The sequence below is a fragment of the Pieris napi genome, chromosome 11, assembly GCF_905475465.1.
Source record: "Pieris napi chromosome 11, ilPieNapi1.2, whole genome shotgun sequence".
In the NCBI taxonomy this organism is placed as follows: Eukaryota; Metazoa; Arthropoda; class Insecta; order Lepidoptera; family Pieridae; genus Pieris; species Pieris napi.
Window position 1 is genome coordinate 1,817,681 of NC_062244.1, and position 20,619 is coordinate 1,838,299.

Consider the following 20,619-nt stretch of genomic DNA (forward strand, 5'->3'; position numbering starts at 1 on the left):
GCACACGTGTGTTAGTCAAAGATAAGTTAAGGTAGATATAAAAACATGACGGTGTTGAATACCTGTCATAGATAGCACTCATAGAAGAAAGTGAGAAATATTGAATTTAGTATTTCAGAATATGTTTAATTACTTAAGATTTATAAAAGTAAATGAAAAACAATTTCTCAATGTTTATGATCGACACTGGAGCAAAACAAACTAAAGAAAATAATTTCTTGTGGTCATTTAGAGTAGGTCTACTTCTATCTATCTTAACGTCATAAAAATCTATAATAAGTCTCGATATCGGAAGTCTAGATCGAGATTCAAACTTAACTTGATAACTATTCAAAGCAACTAAACAATATCCTCGTAGATTTATTAGATAAAATTTATTTTGATCTAATAAAAAAAATTGTCTTTCTCCAAGAAATCTTAATTATATCGAAGGGTAATGAATTAATGAAATTTCCTCAAACCCATGCTTATTATAATTACATAACTTTCATGAAGACATTAATAAATTATGAGCGTCATATCTAACGTTCTATTATCTATGACGCGTCATGCCCGTTCTACCTCAAAGGTTTTTCGTTGCTTTGTTGTGTCCGCACAGTTGTCGGGGTAACTACGTTGCGCAGCTCCGCGCCAAACTGTTTCGGTCAGTTTAGTGCCGTGATACGGAAATGATACGCTAGTGAACGTAAAAATTAATAATGGCATTAAAAAAGGATTTCGAAATCCCCGTTAGTGTTTTCAAGCAAATTAAATTGCCCAAAAGTGCGAAAATACAGCAGGCATTCGAGAAATTGTTCAAAAAGAACAACTATACGAAAATAGTGCAAAGTTAAGAATTGTGTAAATAAATGGCTGGTGAATCTAGTGCAATTAGTAGAAATAGTTCTTTTGATACGCTTTTTATTGATTCAGAGACGGAATTTGTCGGTAAGGGTAATAAAACTCATGTGAAAAATAATAGAAGTAGGAGTGGGAGCAGAATTACAAGTTCGTTGAGCGTGACTGATGATACATTTTACAAGGATCTAGAAGATTACGTGAAGGAAATGGCGGGTAATACGAGCGTGGAAACAGATGATGTTTGGAGACAGTTGCAGCAGAAGGAATCTGACCTTCTGTTGGCGGCGGAGCTGGGAAAGGCACTGCTAGAAAAGAATGAAGAGTTAAAGAAGGAACAGGACAAGGCGGCTGAGGATTTCTCTAAAAAACTTGAGGTAAGAATCTCTATATTATAATTAATCAGCAAATACCGTTAGATTACATCCTTAGTCTTAACCAATTAAAAAGTTCATTTACCTAGATTGAATTACCAGAATAAGCAAAATGGCGTAAATACCACATCGTTATATTATTATCGTTCGATTTTTTAAACTTCAAAGTTATTTTACGAAACTTTACAGTTTAAATTTGTTCTGATTGATGAAATTGAAAAAAGCGTGAATCAGACGAAGGTTATATACCTGAAATTTAGGGTCGGCAAAAACCTAAAAATATTTTAGTTTAAATAAAGGCGTAGTATACTTAATTTGATATTAAATTGATATGAATTAACTAAAAATATTATTAATTTTATTTGGTATCAGAACGAGATTTTTATATCACTCCATATAACAACACTGTATTTGTTAATGATGTGTAATGGGTAATTAGTTGTATTAATTATATTTCAATTAATACACAAATAAAAAACACTTAACTTAAAGTAGGCTTCACGTATGTCAAAATTCAATACCTTTTTGACATACAGGAATCGTACTTGGAGATAGGTTCTTTCAAACATCAGAGTTCATTATTGGAAAACTATTCCCGTTGATTATGTCTGTACTGAATATTGAATGACTTGTGTTTTATTTTTATGATAATGTATCAGAGCACATAATTGATTTTGTTTGAAATTCCTAACATGTTGAATAAAAAAAATATTTTGTTCAAAACATAACTTTGATATGAACGTGCAAAATTGCAGGTTTGGGGTTGGGGTTGATATCCATGCGTTGGAATTTGATGATACTGATTATGCAGGAGTCTCGGGGACCCTTGATTGGAACACCTCCAAGTGATTTTAGCTTTAGGATAAGCGTCAAAGTATTTTAAAAATTTTTTTTTAACTTTTGTCAATTGTATTGAAATTATAAACAATCTGCCATTATCTAACTACTTTTCTATTGGTTATAAGAGATGTGACATTCTCGATTTCTATTGGTTATGAGTGATGTGTCATTGTCGTTTTCTATTGGTTATAAGTGATGTGACATTTTCGGTAAATTAATTGGATCGATTATTTTCTCATTTGTTATTTTTAAAGTTGAACCTAATCGAATCGATTATTTCCTCATTTGTTAATTTTATAGTTGAACCTAATTTTAGCATTACTTGTCAAATGTACATACATTACATTAACTTCATGTTTTAATTAATGTATGGTTCCGAAAATTATTAAATTATTCTAATAGTACCCAAAACCGAATCAGAGCACCCCACTATCCACGTGGTCTTGTCTGTCTTACCCCTAGAGTGTATATAAATAATCGGAGGCGCGGAGGAAGAGCAGCCCCCACCCGCTGTAACAAAGCACAGGCATTATGAAAGCTGTAGCGGCTGAGGCTGGTCGCCGGAGGCGACCAAAAAGCCGAGGTTGCGGAGGCTTGAATAAAATGCCTGTGCTTTGGTACGCAAGGGTGGAGGGGCTGCATTTCCCGTAGCGCCGGAGCTGTCCACAAAAACAAATATTATTTAGATTGGTTAGGTTAGAGTTAGTATATGAATATTTGGTCGCCGAAGGCGACCAGGACGCCGAGAAGTCGAGGCTTGAATAAACAATTACTATTTAGATCGGAGCTGTCCACAAAAACAAATATTATTTAGATTGGTTAGGTTAGAGTTAGTATATGAATATTTGGTCGCCGAAGGCGACCAGGACGCCGAGAAGCCGAGGCTTGAATAAACAATTACTATTTAGATCGGAGCTGTTCACAAAAAAAATATTATTTAGATTGGTTAGGTTAGAGTTAGTATATGAATATTTGGTCGCCGAAGGCGACCAGGACGCCGAGAAGTCGAGGCTTGAATAAACAATTACTATTTAGATCGGAGCTGTCCACAAAAATAAATATTATTTAGATTGGTTAGGTTATATAAATATTAATATACTAACCGTATATTAATATTTTTTTTAAATAACTGTTAAATTATTCAAATAGTACCCAAAACCGAATCAGAGCACCCCACTATCCACGTGGTCTTGTCTGTCTTACCCCTAGAGTGTATATAAATAATCGGAGGCGCGGAGGAAGAGCAGCCCCCACCCGCTGTAACAAAGCACAGGCATTATGAAAGCTGTAGCGGCTGAGGCTGGTCGCCGGAGGCGACCAAAAAGCCGAGGTTGCGGAGGCTTGAATAAAATGCCTGTGCTTTGGTACGCAAGGGTGGAGGGGCTGCATTTCCCGTAGCGCCGGAGCTGTCCACAAAAACAAATATTATTTAGATTGGTTAGGTTAGAGTTAGTATATGAATATTTGGTCGCCGAAGGCGACCAGGACGCCGAGAAGTCGAGGCTTGAATAAACAATTACTATTTAGATCGGAGCTGTCCACAAAAACAAATATTATTTAGATTGGTTAGGTTAGAGTTAGTATATGAATATTTGGTCGCCGAAGGCGACCAGGACGCCGAGAAGCCGAGGCTTGAATAAACAATTACTATTTAGATCGGAGCTGTTCACAAAAAAAATATTATTTAGATTGGTTAGGTTAGAGTTAGTATATGAATATTTGGTCGCCGAAGGCGACCAGGACGCCGAGAAGTCGAGGCTTGAATAAACAATTACTATTTAGATCGGAGCTGTCCACAAAAATAAATATTATTTAGATTGGTTAGGTTATATAAATATTAATATACTAACCGTATATTAATATTTTTTTTAAATAACTGTTAAATTATTCAAATAGTACCCAAAACCGAATCAGAGCACCCCACTATCCACGTGGTCTTGTCTGTCTTACCCCTAGAGTGTATATAAATAATCGGAGGCGCGGAGGAAGAAGGCGACCAGGACGCCGAGAAGCCGAGGCTTGAATAAACAATTACTATTTAGATCGGAGCTGTTCACAAAAAAAATATTATTTAGATTGGTTAGGTTAGAGTTAGTATATGAATATTTGGTCGCCGAAGGCGACCAGGACGCCGAGAAGTCGAGGCTTGAATAAACAATTACTATTTAGATCGGAGCTGTCCACAAAAATAAATATTATTTAGATTGGTTAGGTTATATAAATATTAATATACTAACCGTATATTAATATTTTTTTTAAATAACTGTTCAACTGAAACTCAAAATCGAAAACAAAATCGGATTTAAAATCGGATTAAAATCGAATACTAAAATAATCGATTTTTTCACTTTCACAGAATAGATTATTTTTCACATCTCTATTCTCTACTATTCATTGTTTAAAGTATAAACGCAATCGGCCATTTCGAATTTGGATTTTGCCAGAACAGTGTGTGTTCACAGTGATCAAGTGCAAATTATAAGTTAAAAAGCCGTTACTTTTTAAGTTTTTTATTTTTGCGTGAATGTGCGTTATTTTATTAGCATTTTTTTAAAACTTGGCTTTATATACTGTCTGTAATATATGTCTAGTACAGACACTGATTTCTTGCGATCATTTTCGAATTTCGTGTGCGAATGGCGTCTAAAAATAGTGGACATCTTAGGTTAGTATATTAATATTTTTTTTAAAATAACCTGTGTTACTTTTTACGTGAATGTGCGTTATTTTATTATCATTTTTTAAAACTTGGCTTTACATATATACTAGACACTGATTTCTTGCGATCATTTTCAGATTAAGTACTGTAAAAAAAAAAAAAAAATTTTTTTTTTTTTGGTTTCCTAAGCCCAAAATTTGTGGGGGGTGATTACTACACCCCCTCCCCCCCCTCCCCCTCCCCCCGCACCCCAAATTTAGGTACTTCTCTCTCACATCTTTACCCAGGTTTGTAACAAATTTTATTGTAAACATCGTGAGGAAACCGGCTTGCCTTAGGCCCAAAAAGTCGACGGCGTGTATCAGGCACAGGAGGCTGATCTACTTGCCTATTAGATTGACAAATGATCATGAAATAGATACAGATAATAAAAAGGCTACAACAACCTTAGTCCCCACACATTTTTTATTTATTAATACTAGACCTTTTGTTTGATTTTTAAAACTGCGTATATGACCATTATTAGCAAGATTAGACTATTCTATAAGATACCGTACTTTTGCCTTAAAACATTTAAACCCTAATTTAGTATAACGGACAAGTTGCTTGTTAGAAAAATATCAAATCATTTATTTCAATTAGGCCTATTTAAAAGGCACTTTTAAACTAGTTGCCCCTTCCAAAAGGTAGCTAAAGAAACTTCATACTTACTCTTTTAAAATAGTTTTTACAATTGTATAAATTGATTTGATACTTATATGTGTAGACCACAATACTCTTTAACAAACACTTCGTAGACGCAAATATCGACGGCGCTAATCACCCACTTGCCTATTAAAATTTATTAACAAAGAGATATCCAAGGGTTGTAGCGCCACTATATTCGCACGTATTGGAGTACATACGTCATATGATACATAGTAATGGTATTATGTTGGCTATCATTATTGCTGATATTTACGACATTGATAAAGGCTTATCGCAAATCAATATAACGACGCAATAATGCATTGTTTCACCGCTTTTATATTGCAACACTGTAGCATATACATTAGTATTTTTGTCTTGGCGTAGTGGTTAACATATATAAAAAATACAGTGGCGCTACAACCTTTTTAATCAGGCCTCTGATTTCTGTATCTGTTTCATGATCTTTTGTCAATCTAATAGGCAAGTAGATCAGCCGTAGTGCCTGACACACGCCGTCGACTTTTTGGCTCTATGGCAAGTTGGTTGCTCACGATGTTTTCCTTTACCGTACGTGTGTTAAATGCGTACATAGAAAGTCTGTTGGTACACAGCCGGGCATCGAACATATGACCTCAAGGATGAGAGTCGCACGCTGAAGCAGTTTCAGAAGGAAAATGTCTATTTTGCATTGAAGAAGCTAAATCTGATAGATTATTTGTTATAAAATACATCCTCTCTATAGTACAGAAGTATAATAGATGGATATAGGTGAGAAATCTATATCAATCGAATTTTCTTTCATAAAAAACTATGATAATGGAATATCACTAAACCGCACTATAACGCGATTGCCTTCCCCCATATAACGCGCTATTACGCCCTATAACGAGGAGATTTCTCAAGTTCGTCTGTAGTGTGAAATTTATAATTTGTCAAGTTCATAATTCGCTTTGCTTACCTTTGCACCTGTTTCAATTGTGTTAAACTAAAAAAATGTGTGCGTGTACTAGGTGTACACACGTAGGAAGTGAAACTTCTTTATGACCTTATTTTTCGAAAAATGATCTACTATATATGCAACTTTACAGAAATTGGTTAAATAAAGTTAAATTAGATAAAGTTTAACAAAAGGCTTTTATTATCATAGACATGAATACAAATACAATTATTTCATTTTAACTTATTACTGTACTACTATGTAGTACTAAGATTATTACAGAATTTCATTAATTGTAATAGAATTATTAGTATTACTATCATTGTTATCGTTATTATATATTTTTGTTACTAATGGCTTCGAATCTCTTTGGATCAACCGTGGAAGGGACAAGAAAAAGATGGCGCGTAACCGAAAAATGTGACAAATGTGTGTAAATTTTTTTCCAACGCCGATAAAGAAGTTTGACTTCAAAAAGCAACATGGCGCGTAACCTGCTACAAAATTTCTCCCATACGTCGATATAGAAGTTTCACTTCAAAAGATGGCGCGTAACGGAAAAATGTGACGCGTAACGCAAAAATGTTACACTAAATTTTTTTCAAACCCCGATAAAGAAGTTTCACTTCAATAACTTTATTAAATTCGTGTTCCTAGTTGCGTTTAATGGCGTTTGCGGGAATACTCCTACAACGCGATTTCCTATAACGCGGTCCGAGTCTACCGGGTTATATTGGGGATTAATTTATTCCAAATCTACATTTAGCCCTTTAAATAAAATATAACTGAAATATTGTATTGTAAGATATCGGACGCAGTGCCAAATAAAGTCAATATTGATGGCCAAGCATTGTAAACTGGTGTGACTGGTAGGTCGTTAGCACACCGTTATGGTGAATCACGGAGAAACAGGATTTTCAGCTTTAAGCTCGGAAGTTCGTATAACTTTGCTAACTTTAAATGGAACTTTGATAACCCGAAAAAGAGTAAGTATGGAGTTCCTTGCTCGTTCTCCATATATGAAACTACTTTTTGGAAGGGGCAGCTAGTCATTTTTTTTAAATATTTTTGTGTAATTGTGACCTTTTTTATAGGCCTAATTGAAATATATGATTTGATATTTTTCCAACAAGCAACTTGTGTAACATAACACTAAATTAGGGTTGAAATGTTTTAAGGCAAATGTATCTTTATTAGTAGCTGTGGGATACTAGCCTCAACAATTCACGATGTTTGGTCAATAAACTTTTACAAAAATAATATATTTCATTAGACATATGGTGGACTTTTTTGTAGATATTGATGTCTTCTATAAAACTGTAGTACATCACTTTGCTCTATTGTCAATAGTTTCCGTAGCGTACGCGATTTATGAATGTTTATGGGTCTTACTTAAGCTGTCATGTGGTACGATGTGTAATGGTTGCAGCTCCTTACAAACGTTGTACATAAAAAGAAAAACATGGCGGTTAAAAAGAGTGGCGGAGAGTTTATTGCCAGTTCTTCTTGTCCGTTCTACGCACTTGTTTTGAGGACTGGCAGTAAATGTAAAATTAGAAGCATTTCATATATACATTTCTTTTTTGACGTTCGTGTACATTGTGTTACCTATATGATTAAATGATTTTTGACTTTACTAATAAATGTTACAGAAAATTCTAACCTACCTAAGTTAGAGTTTCTACTTAAAATAATTTAATTATTAAAACATAATTGGCTTAGTATTTATTAATATTACCACTTTTCTACATATAATATACCAAGGTCTGTTCAACATTTTACCTGCGTCTTAAAAATAAGGGTCGTAGCTAGGCGTCGCTTCTATCTGGCGTTAAGTGAACCCTTCAGATCATAAAAAAACATTTTTACCTAAGCAATTAAGATTAACGCATTCCTTGTTGCGACAACTAATAAGTTGACAAGTGTCGTTAACGGAACAAGATATATTTTACACAATACATACCTAGTCTTTATCTATATATATAAAAATGAAACCCGTTTTCCGTTGTCACGACATAACATGAAAACGGCTTGACCGATTTGTCTGATTCTTTTTTTATAATATTCCTTGAAGTACGAGGATGGTTCTTACGCAGAGAAAAATTAAAAAAATTGAGTGAAAAAGTCTAAAAACAACACTTTTCTATATTCCCATACAAAATATTCGTAATAATATTTAATGGCAATTTGAACTTTAATACCATATCATAAAGTTCAAGTGTTAGTGGTGGGGTTCCGGGAAGATAAATTTTATTTTTTGACATAATGTATTTGTTGTATTATCAACTTTTTTTTTAAATCTTACTAGCTAAACCCGTGTCCCGAATAGCAGAATAAGTATTAAAAAAAATAAAGAATCGACTGTTAGGCGGTACGATGTTCGCCAGGCCAGCTAGTATTACAATATTTTATAATTATTGTAATATTGAATATAATTGTAAGACAATATTTTTGTTGAGCAAGGGTTGTTTTATTCGCCGTTATTTGAAGTTTATATTGACGATATGTTATTGTTTTAGAATCAGTTAAATTTTCCTGAAATAGCTGCTAGACGTTTAAGCAGATTTACTGCAATTTATGCCCCCCATCCTCCTGTCAACAAAAGTAAAAAAAGCCCTCAAAAATAATAGTACTGTGCGTATTCATTTTTTGTAGTAATCCTCGAAAATGCATTTCTTTTTCAAGCATTGCCAATGTGTGGGTAATATGTGTAAAAAAGTAAATAATTAGTTGACGTAATCACCAAATAAGAAAATGAAAGAAACCTTCCCCCCTCCCCTCCCCTTATAGTGTTTACGTAAAGCTGCGTATACATTAAGCGCGGCAAACCATCGAACATTGGCGCGCGCGGCGGCCGCGCTCTATGTAGACGGGGTCGCCGCGCGCGGCGACTCGAACATTGCCGCGCTCGAACGTGCCGCGGGTCGATCCGCTCGATGTCGGTTTTTGAGACCGCATCAAAGGAGCTTCAGTCGTTGGCTCGCGCGCAGTTGGGACGGTTATAGTTTTGGTGATTTGGCTCGCGCGGCGAATACGTAAAAATGGGTGCGTGTACTTATGTACGCGCGTAAGAAGTTATACTTCTCTGGCATTATTAAAAATAGTTTTTGATTGCATGCAAATAATTAATTACATACAATTAAATAATCAAAGACTGGAAAAGGATTTTTTTTTACAAATAAGATGGTGAATCACAATGAAAGCGGCAGCCGCCCGACCACGCGCGTCCATACTCGCAGGTTTACAAGAGTGAACTGGTCTGACTATCTGCCGCGGTCTGTTTGTGATCGATCGCCTGCCGCGCGCGGCAGTCACGTCCAACTAAATTTATATCTTCATATTGGCTCGCGCGGCAAATGAAGGTCAACTCTGGTCGAACATTGGCTCGCGCGGCTGCCGCGCTTAATTTATACGCAGCTTAATACTTAAACGACCCCTATGCTTTGGAAATGATAGCCTAGTATATGCAGGGATTTTTTTATAGTACAGGGGGCAAACGGCCAGGAGGCTCATCTGATGTTAAGTGATACCGCCGCCCAGGGACACTCTCATTGCCAGAGGGCTCGTGAGTGCGTTGCCGGCTTTTAAGAATTGGTACGCTCTTTTCTTGAAGGACCCTATAAGATTATCATCCCTGTTCGTGCAATTTAAGCACGGCTGTGGACCAATAGACATTTCTTTCATTTAACACGCTCGTACTGTGAACCATCATGAGGCCGGCATGCCTAAAAATTGATAGCGTGATCAGGCACATAACTGCTCAATCCAATTTGCCAGTTCCAGAAATAAAAAATCACGAAACACATATAGAAATGTTCTGTTTTAGCGCCATTACTTTTCTTTTCTGTAAACTTTAATTAATAAATGCTTCATCGTAACTGTTTTGTATCTAATAGTACTTTTAATTAAATTGTACTAATCCGGTCAAATTAGACTAAAAAATAGGGGTAAGGTTACAATAATTCGCACTTGGCTGAATATTGGTAGGATTGCTCAATACACTATTATAAAGGAAATGTGAAAAGTCCTCATCGATCCGGCACGTGCAAAAAAAATTACTCCGGTTCAAAGATCACAAAAATGGGTTTTTCGCGATTTTCAGCAAAATGGTAAGTTTTATCATAAAATTAGTTTAGACAAAAATTGTAGATCAGATAATTATCTATAAAAAATGTCTGAATACTTTTTATCCTAAGAGCCACCGTTTTTGAGATATCACGATTCAAAAAGTTAAAAGAGTTGTAATCGTCATAATATATATAAGTACACCACGTATATACATCACTGAAGCCGTAATACAAGCAAAAATATCGTTCTATCGGTCAGTGTGACTTACAAATATAAAATATGAAAATTTCGGGTAAAAAAAAACCCAGTCCTTTATTTTCTACGCCAGTGTAACCTTCAGCAACATCACTCTGGAGTGAAAACACGTGTTTATTGTAACCTATTTTTTCTAACCTATTTCGTGCTGTTGGAAAAGACTGGGGTTGGAAGTTGGTCGACAATTCATTAGAGCCAGTTCAGACTTTACTTCCACCTGCACCAGAAAAACTACTAAACAACATTTTTTGCAACTGTAAAAAGGGATGTAGTGCTAAATGTGGTTGCAAAAAAAGTTGGACTGTTTTGTACTGTAGCATGTACTAACTGTAAAGGCCGGTCATGCTCCAATGTTGAATTGCCAACAATTGAAGATTCATTTGATGTTGACGAAGAGACATGCGATGTGTCATTATTGGGACATTTATTAACACCCAGAATGAAGAAGATAAAGAAGAAGAAGAAGAAGGAGAAGAAGGAGAAGGAAGAGAAGAAGAACAAGAACAAGAGAAAGCAGAAGTTAATGATGATTTAGATTCAGACGGAAAAATTTTCTTATTTTTTGTAATTTACACCCCTTTCATCATTTTCAACCCTTGTCAATATCTACAGTTATTCAATAGTTTCAAATTAAACAGAATCACAAAAGATCAGTGGAATAGGCCTACCGGGGAAACCACATTAAAAAAAAAGCGCTAAGTACACTACCTCAAAGGTGGCGTGGAAACGCATATTAAGACGATTACAACCCTTTCAACTTTTTGAATCGTTATATCTCAAAAACGGTGGCTCTTAGGAAAAAAGTATTTGGACATTTTTTATAGATAGTTATCTGATCTACAATTTTTGTCTAAACTAATTTTATGATAAAACTTACCATTTTGCTGAAATCGCGAAAAACCCATTTTTGTGATCTTTGACCCGGAGTAAATTTTTTTGCACGTGCCGGATCGATGAGGACTTTTCACATTTCCTTTATAATAGTGTATTGAGCAATCCTACCAATATTCAGCCAAGTGCGAATTACTGTAACCTTGGATGTCTAAATTGACCGGACTATACATATTATTAATTTAGTATAAACTGTTTGTATCGTTGTCAAAGCTATACTTAAAAGTAAAAAAGATTGCATCCTTATTATAACGTGGATCACTTTAATGTTTTTTTCCATGTTAAATTTTGTAACCATGGTAACACAAACTTCACCTTCATAACAAGGAGTGAGATGGAGATAAATTACAATTCAAAGGAGGTCATTTAATAGCAGATTTTAATGCCCTGTTTAATATACAAAGATTAAAGATTCATTATTCACATACTAGTTCTCGTTTGCCCGCGACAGTGACCTACAAATCCCAACGCTTTAGGCAAAACACGACCTCCATTTTGATTTTGGCCATTATTCATGCAGTCGTGATGTGCATACTATGTTTCTTTTTATTCTTTTTGGTTTATTTTTAAACGCTGAGCTATACATATATCTAAAAGAATATTATTGGTAATATTATATTATTCACGTTTCGAGTGGGTTATTGAGTCTCGAGGTCAGTTTGTCAGTGTACAACTTTCAATAAAGAGCTCTAAACTGTGTATCTACCCCACCAGCTCAGTATTCCGTCTCAGGCCTAACATATTGGATTAACAGGTCCAACAAATGTCTTAACAGGGCCTTCTAATCGAACTGAAACGCGAAAAAGACACATCAGTCATAAACCAAACACAAAAACTTTGACAACCATTTCATCAATAGCAAAAAACATAAACTTCCGGTCACTATTTTTGTGAAGATGCCGTTAATTTATAATTAATCACTGGATTGATGTCAGTGAGAAATAAAGCCTTTAAAGCAAATTCGAGCCAAAAATCAGGTAAGCCACCATTACGAAAGCTGTAGATAGCATATTAAATAGAAATGAATCATTCTTTGAAAACCGATCTTGCTTGTGAAACAGAGGGTTTGGCGGGCTCGTACAAGGGACCTGTCTAAGACCAATTTTGTTTCTTGTTTTTATTAATGTTAATAGATTTCATTAAATTGGTTTTTAGTAATGTAATTAATCATATAAGGTAAGACGCTATTTTAATATGTTTTATTAACATATATACGTTATATACCATGTACTGATAAGATTGTAATTGATTCTAATGTAGCAACAACAAAAAATTATGTGTTGATGAATAATTTATTAACTTTTAGACATTATTATTTATTACATCGAATCGCGAATAATTTATATTTTACTCAAGTAGGTTTCAAGCAAAAATTTGTTTTGAAAGCAAATTATATTTTGTTTTTATAAAATTATTAGTTATTCCTTTACAGTACATATACCGTATATCAATTACAATTCTGCAGGAACTGCATATAAGTACACATTGAAAGTGAAAGATACATTTTGTATCACTTGGTCTAACAGTTAAAACCTTTTAAAATATTTCTTAATTTTAATAATTGTTTAATTGTTAGCCGGTGAGAGCCGGAGGCCGTGGCCTCGAAACCAGAGCCTATGCTGATTTCAGTCTTATTACATTGAAATCGTTTTTGCATTTTTGAAAATATAAGGCTTTAAATTATTATTATAATAAAACGTACTAAGGATTCTCATCAATCCAGAATCGACATTAAATCGGACTCCCGTCTAAAATGTTTTGGATTTTGAAATACAGGAGTCATAGTGGATTTCTGAATATCACCCTCAACCACTCTTTACTTTATTTTATTATTATTGATTACTTAAGACGTCATGTGGAATATGGTGTAATGGTTGCAGCTCCTTACGCTGTTGAAAACAAAAAACTTGGCGATTAAAAAGAGTGGCGGAGAATTTATTGCCAGTTCTTCTCTTCCGTTCTACGCCCTTGTTTTGAGAACTGGCAGTAAATGTAAAATTATAAGCATTTCATATATATATTTTTTTTTGACGTTCATAAGTGTACATTGTGTTACCTATATAAATAAATGATTTTGAATTTTTTTGAGTCACTCTCAAGCCTCAAGCATCAACAGGCATACCACTGGATAATGTCGAACTGGTGATGGTAATTTTCAACTGCGATGATGCGATGATAAAACCAAACTGAAATTATTGGCAGCAACTGGTATATTTCAAGCAAAGATGGCGCTTGCATAAGAAATGATTAATCTTTTTGTAATTATTGTAGAAACCCAAGGTTAGATATTTAATTCTGCATCATTGGAATTGCTGTTGAGTTGTAGCGGCACAGATTTTTATAATGAGTTTTGGTACCACGTAATTCCAATTTGCAATCTAGTATTGCTACTGAAAGAACTGATAGGGTGTCGTTAGTGCCAATTTTGTAATTGTCGTGTCAATCATTGAAAGCTATTGAATTTACATAGTAACCTGGCTAGTTTTTGTAAAAGAAAGCCTTAATGTAAGGAACTATATTTTATTTATTACGTATGTGGCATTGACAGCCATTCCGCATAGGTGACAATATTGTAATCTGTGGATTTTATAAACACAAATATTCTCCTTTCTAGAAAGGAGAATGAATCTAGATTCATTATAAACAATAGATGCTTGCAGTTTATGTATTTTTCAGAATTGTTTTCATATTATCAGTATCATTATATTATCAGCTTCTGACAACGTAATATATAAAATATCGCTTTAAAATTCTTGTAACGTAACGGAATTATGAGAAGTGCCTTACACAGACCACTCGATATCCTAGCAATAAGACCGAGAATTAGTTCATTTCAAACTTTCCAAACTGCACTAGATCAAAAAGAATGTACACAATATTTTCTGATATTATTTGTATTTAGCAGAGTCAAAGTCAAAATCGTTTAAATAGGTAAAACAATGTACACTTATGAACGTTAAACAAGAAATACATATTAAATGCTTCTAATTTTTCATTTACTGCCAGTTCTCAAATCAAGAGCGTAGAACGGAAGAGAAGAACTGGCAATATACTCTCCGCCGTTCTTTTCAATCGCCAAGTTTTTTGTTTTACACAATGTTTGTAAGGAGCTGCAACCATTACACCATGTTCCACATGACTTCTTAAGTAATTAATGGTTAATTAATAATAATAAAACAAATTAAAAACAATGATTTGTCCTCTATCAGCAGGAGGCATGGTGAAATAGGAGCACGCACTTACATTTTCGTGGGAATAACACGCAAATACATGGTCGAAATAACTAACATCACCGCATACACGAATTCAAGTCCGAACAGTCACCGTTAGCGAATAAACTCACAATATACTGTACCAATTTCAAACATTCTTTCACCATTAAATTACTAATTTATCCCTGAGTAATACACATATTTCAAAATATCTAACAATTTTTAATTACCGCGATTATTTATAACAAATTTGTTAAATATGTCTTGATACCAGCTTAGTAGATTTTGCATAAAGTTACACTTGGCTCTTCTTCACTAACCTTCATTAGAGGTTGCAGCGCAATTTTATCCTGTATTTTGTATTGCGTAAACTATTTGTGCATGCGTCTTTAATAATATAATTAGCAATTAAAGAGGTTGAAATTAATGTAACTAAATTTCTATTGCTTTACTTACGCCAACTTTTAGTTCTTCAGTGTACTCTAAGTCTAAGTAGCGTGCTAATCAAGACCTTAGCTAAATTTTTAAGTCTAAGGATGAGATTTAGAGTCCAGATTTTGTTCCAAAACTCTGCTTTTTTTAAGGCAGTTTTTGCCGCGCACCACCACTATGTGGAACCAGTTGCCCACTGAAGATTCAAATTTAATGACGTGGATTTATTCCATTGACATTTGCATCTTATATTCCATAAAAATATTTTTTTCATTATTACGAAATAAATAAATGAAATTTATTTCTACACACCTTATTGCATATTTCATATTTTTTAATTGAGTTAGGATGTTTGATTGATCTACTAAACAATCATTTATCAAAATGTCTGAAAAATGTAATATTGTTCTTATTGTGATAGCCTTGTTTTAAGTGCGTGATCAGATAATGCACTCAAGACGTACCTTATCACTTTATCAACGTATTTATCGAACTGATGATTTCGTCACCATTTTCAAATATAAAATTATTTTCAAACTAATTTTCGCGTTATTTAGTACTAGCTGGTGCCCGTTTCGTCTGCGCAGGATTAAAATAATATTTATTTAAATGACGTAGCGTGAAAGGCATTTTATATATCTATCAAAAGCGATAAAAGTATCTATTTTCATTTAGGAATCTATTTTTTACTTCCAAATGTGTAAATAATAAATTATCAATTTTTATAGTAGTTATAGTTCACTATTTTGGTTATAATGGCTTTAACATAAGATATACTGTGTTGGGCTTTTTGTAGGACTCTTTAAGATTAACATTTCCATCATACATTACCTCAATTCATTATTAACTCGAAGGGTTTAGTTCTCTTTAGGCGTCTGGTTCCTGTTGTATCAAGAAGTTGGATTGCCTCAGCATTCATCACATGGTAATCAGTGATGCCAATTCCTACAAAATGAACCAGTAGTATAAAATTTCGATCTTGGAGTATTATATCTTTATGGTGTATCGGTTCTTAGTTATAGACACGATTGGAGTTTATATTTTGTTTAGTTTGTTGGTTGGATTCTAGGTTTAATATAAATTGAATAGAGTAGTGCGTTTTAAAAATCAAATTCCCCCTTCCCCCAAAGTAAACGTACCTTCAAAAAAACCTCCTAAATTTGGAAGAGAAATCTTATGGTCTGTTTAGGCAAACCGTTTTATCTTATTTAGGACTGCTGACTGTCCACATCTTTTTGGATACGTCCAGACAATTATGAGTAATTGATTTAAATAATATGTTAATTTAATCATTATATTTTGATTTATACCCTGTACAAAGCCACGTTCATGATCACGATAACTGTTATATTACATCGTTAATTATGTACTAGCCCTAAACCGGATTCAAGTAGTTACTGGTTACATACCGTCACGGGAAATGCATACGCGGATGGACATACGGAATGCTATACGCATACTTAAAATATTACAGTGCATCCCTGCCTCACTATTTACATGTGTTTGTAATAGGCAAGTAATAAAAGTCAAAAGTCAAAAATCATGTATTAATGTAGGTAACACAATGTGCACTTATGAGCGTCAATAAAAGAAATATACATTAAATGCTTCTAATTCTAAATTTACATTTACTTACTGCCAGTTTTCAAATCAAGGGCGTAGAACGGAAGAGAAAAACTGGCAATAAACTCTCCGCCACTCTTTTTAATCACGTTTGTAAGGAGCTGCAACCATAACACCATGTTCCACATGATATCTTAAGTAATAAAAAATAATAAAATAAATTAAAAACAAAGATTTGTCCTCTATCTACCAGTCACCACAAGTAGCACCCGTTCGCGAGTAGGTATGTGGCATGGCCAGCCGTCGGCCCCCTCGCCATATTTTAGGGAGAGAGACAACCCGACGCATGGACGCCGCCACCAGCAATGACATTTAAGCGAGCATGACGATCCTTGAAATATGGACTTGGGTACATAAGAAAATAATCAGCTTCTTGGGCACACCGGTTCTGGTTTTAACATGTCTCGTCATATTTCCGTCATCGTACCTTTCGTATAGGATCTTCTCAATATTCTTCTACCTATTGTTATTCGTAACTTGTTGAAGTTATACTTCTTTAGGCGCGTTATGAAAATTTGATGAGAGTGAAATTTTACGATGCGCGCGCACCTATGACACAAAATTCGGAGTGTGATTATAGCGTGCGCAATCTACAAAAGAAATAGAATATAAGCTAACTTCACGCATATTCTATTTCTTAGCTTAGCAGCTTAACAAGAATTTTGAATATCCATGACAATTGACATCTGACATTGACATTTACCTTTTAAACAAATATAGGAGTTTGAAATTGAATTATTGTTTAAAATAAAAGATTATCTATGTATCTAGTTATTTTCATTATACAAGTGCGAATTTTATATGTGCGTCTGAATTATAATCAGAAGTGATTTAAATTTAATATCTAAATCAAAACTAATTAATATGATAAAATATTTGTGAAAAAACTGTGCCAACCTTCCTGAGTGCTTCAATACAATTGAGGTTAACTATCCGTAGGTATTATCGAGTATTATTGTTGATTAAAACTGAAACATGAACCATTATTCATTGCTTATGTTTATTGCGTTTGTTACAGCAACGTTTAGAAATATTCTATATATCAATAATTGAGAACAAAGATTTAAGCACGAATACTAATAAGGAGAAAATGAAGGCTTGGAGCGATATAACAGAGAAGTAAACATTTTAATAAGTACCTGCATCTCAAAAAAATGACCACATTATTTAATCAAAACATGTAATTTTTCAGATTTAATCTAGCAAATATAAGGACAAGAGACAAAAAACAATTGATGAATCAGTGGAAGTGCACTAAATTGAATACAAAAAAAGAGTTGTCATCTTATCGCCGTGAAACATCTAAAACTGGAGGTGGAACAAAGCCACCATCACCTTCTCGAGACACAATGGATATGGCAGAGATGATACCGCAACGGTTTGAAGTAGATTTCAATGAATTTGATTGTGATGGTGTCGAGGTAGGAATGTTAATTATAAATATGATGTATGGTAATGTTCAAGGTTCAACCTTTCAAGCATAGGCATATGCTCACAACAGTACTTTATTCCCCTACAGGTAGTTAGAGATATTGTAATACCTCAAAACATCCATGTTGCACTTGTAGTACCGAAACTCTGTCCAGCCAGAAGTGAGCCCATTCCCACTTATAATGGACAGTGGGTATAATACACCTTAATACCTGAGTGCGAACCACTCACCATGATACTTAAATTAATAGATGTTATTTATATATTTCAGGATATTACAAATAAAATCATTTTGGAAACAATTGATATCCCAAAAGCCAACAATGACAAGGTAATAAATCAGTTTTGACATAACTTGAATACTAAAAAAGCCAAACAAAGGTGTGCACAACAGTGACAACATAACTTAACAATTTCATTATTTTGTAGGATTAAAGAAAGGTTAAAGAAAATCATGTCGAACTGAACAACAAGAATCCCCAAACAACTCCAAAGAAACCTACACGGAAGACACCGGTATTATATTTAAATTATCTCTATCTCTAAATAGAATAAAAGAAAGTTGCTATCCAGGTCTGTAGCATGTGCTACAAATTATATTATTAACACATTTATATAATTATATTAATATAAATGTGTTAAAAAATTTATAATATGAATTATAAAAAAATTTAAGTTTTGCATGGACAGAGCTTAAATTAATATTCTCTTATTTGTTGCAGAAAGCAAGTAGTAGTTTTAGTTTTGGAGAAGCCTCGTAGATGCACAACCAAGTAATGATTAATTTAAAATTACAAACCGAAATTCTGATGAAGACAGTCACTTAAAAATAAATAGTATAATGAAATAAAAAAGTTTTAAAGATAAATAGTGTTTTATTTGTTTAATGTAAGAGAATAATAATAAATATTTATTTAATTAATTTTTCAAATGTAAACTGAACTTTATTGACTTTAATGACTCCTTTTCCAGTCTTTGATTATTTAATTGTAATTAATTATTTGCATGCAATCAAAAACTATTTTTAATAATGCCAAAGAAGTATAACTTCTTACGCGCGTACATAAGTACACGCACCCTTTTTTTTTTTTTTATGTGACGGGGCAAACTGGAGGCTCATCTGATGTTTAGTGATACCGCCCATGGACACTCACATTGCCAGAAGGATCAGAAGTGCGTTGTCGGTCTTTTAAGATAGATCCTAAGTCGAATTGGTTCGGAAATAAGTTCGCAAAAACGTTTCATATAAAATAAAGCATTCCTCGATAAAACGAACAATTAACACGATATTTTTTTATTCCGCGTTTCAAACGAAACACACAGGCTTTATATAATTTATAGAAACATAAATTAGAAATTGAAGGTAGGTAACATAAAATGAATTGAATTTATTTAGTTATTTTTTGTGTATTTAATAACAAAATTACAATTTTCATTATAACGAAGTGTAGTTCCCTCTATGCTAATTGCTACAATAAGGCAGAAAACGCTATCTATGTAGCCCTTGAAGAAGGCGCCGGCTTTGATGTTTAATAAATGATGCCAGTATATTTTGGTACAAGTTTCTTGAAGGAGAGAAGTTTCTTCAAAAAATATATATTAAATCAAGACAATCTTATTTAATGTGGATTAAGATCGTATTTATAACCGATAATATAATAGATGTTTAGTGTTTACATATTTTTATTTATTTATTTCGACAGCTATCAAAAATTATATATATAATAACAAACAATTACACTAAAAATATAGCTAGAGATGGAACACCTACAAAAAGGTTCAAACATTTACAAACATTAAAAAATATTCAATACATTTTACTAAGAGATACTAATAAATGTTAATGATGCAGGTGATTTTGCGCTACAGATATTCTTAGTACTCCTTTTAACCATATAGTTCTTTTCACTTTAGTTTACGATTTAACAAAAGAATGAATTTTATTTCACTTTGATTGCCTTAACGGTATAGCGGCATAACGCACGCGCAGATGCTGTCACGGTCGAATTGTGACCAGCTGCTTCCGTCATGTGTTAAGGGCGTCTTTATAAAATAATTAAACTTTAGAATTTTTCGGGATAACTTTTTTTGAAGAATACAATCAGCTTCTTTTATCAAACACTCGAAATATATCTTCACATGTTTCTGTGTCTGCTGCTTCTTTTGGTGCCTCTGCTTAACTGATTGGCTGTCAGTCTCGTGAAGCGTGTCTTGTCCTGCCTTGCGACTCTGTAACTCACTTTTCGAACTCACATAGCGGTTTTCACAGCGGCGGTCGCGCTTAAACCAGTCGTAAAGCAGTCATTTTACATTAGGCTTTCTGAGTTTGAAAACTGAGTTACAGAATCGCAAGGCTGTTCTTCCGTATGT

The 20,619-nt window shown here is 33.8% G+C and overlaps 1 protein-coding gene across 1 annotated transcript in view; it reads left to right on the top strand.

Moving 5' to 3' along the window:
- The first annotated feature begins 573 nt into the window (after nt 1–573).
- LOC125053594 (bicaudal D-related protein homolog) overlaps nt 574–20,619 on the top strand; it is a 100,379-nt gene continuing 80,333 nt past the window's right edge. Inside the window, exon 1 of the mRNA XM_047655013.1 lies at nt 574–1,214. Coding sequence (XP_047510969.1) covers nt 849–1,214 — 366 coding nt within the window. The 5' untranslated portion in view covers nt 574–848. The remainder of the gene's footprint in view (nt 1,215–20,619) is intronic.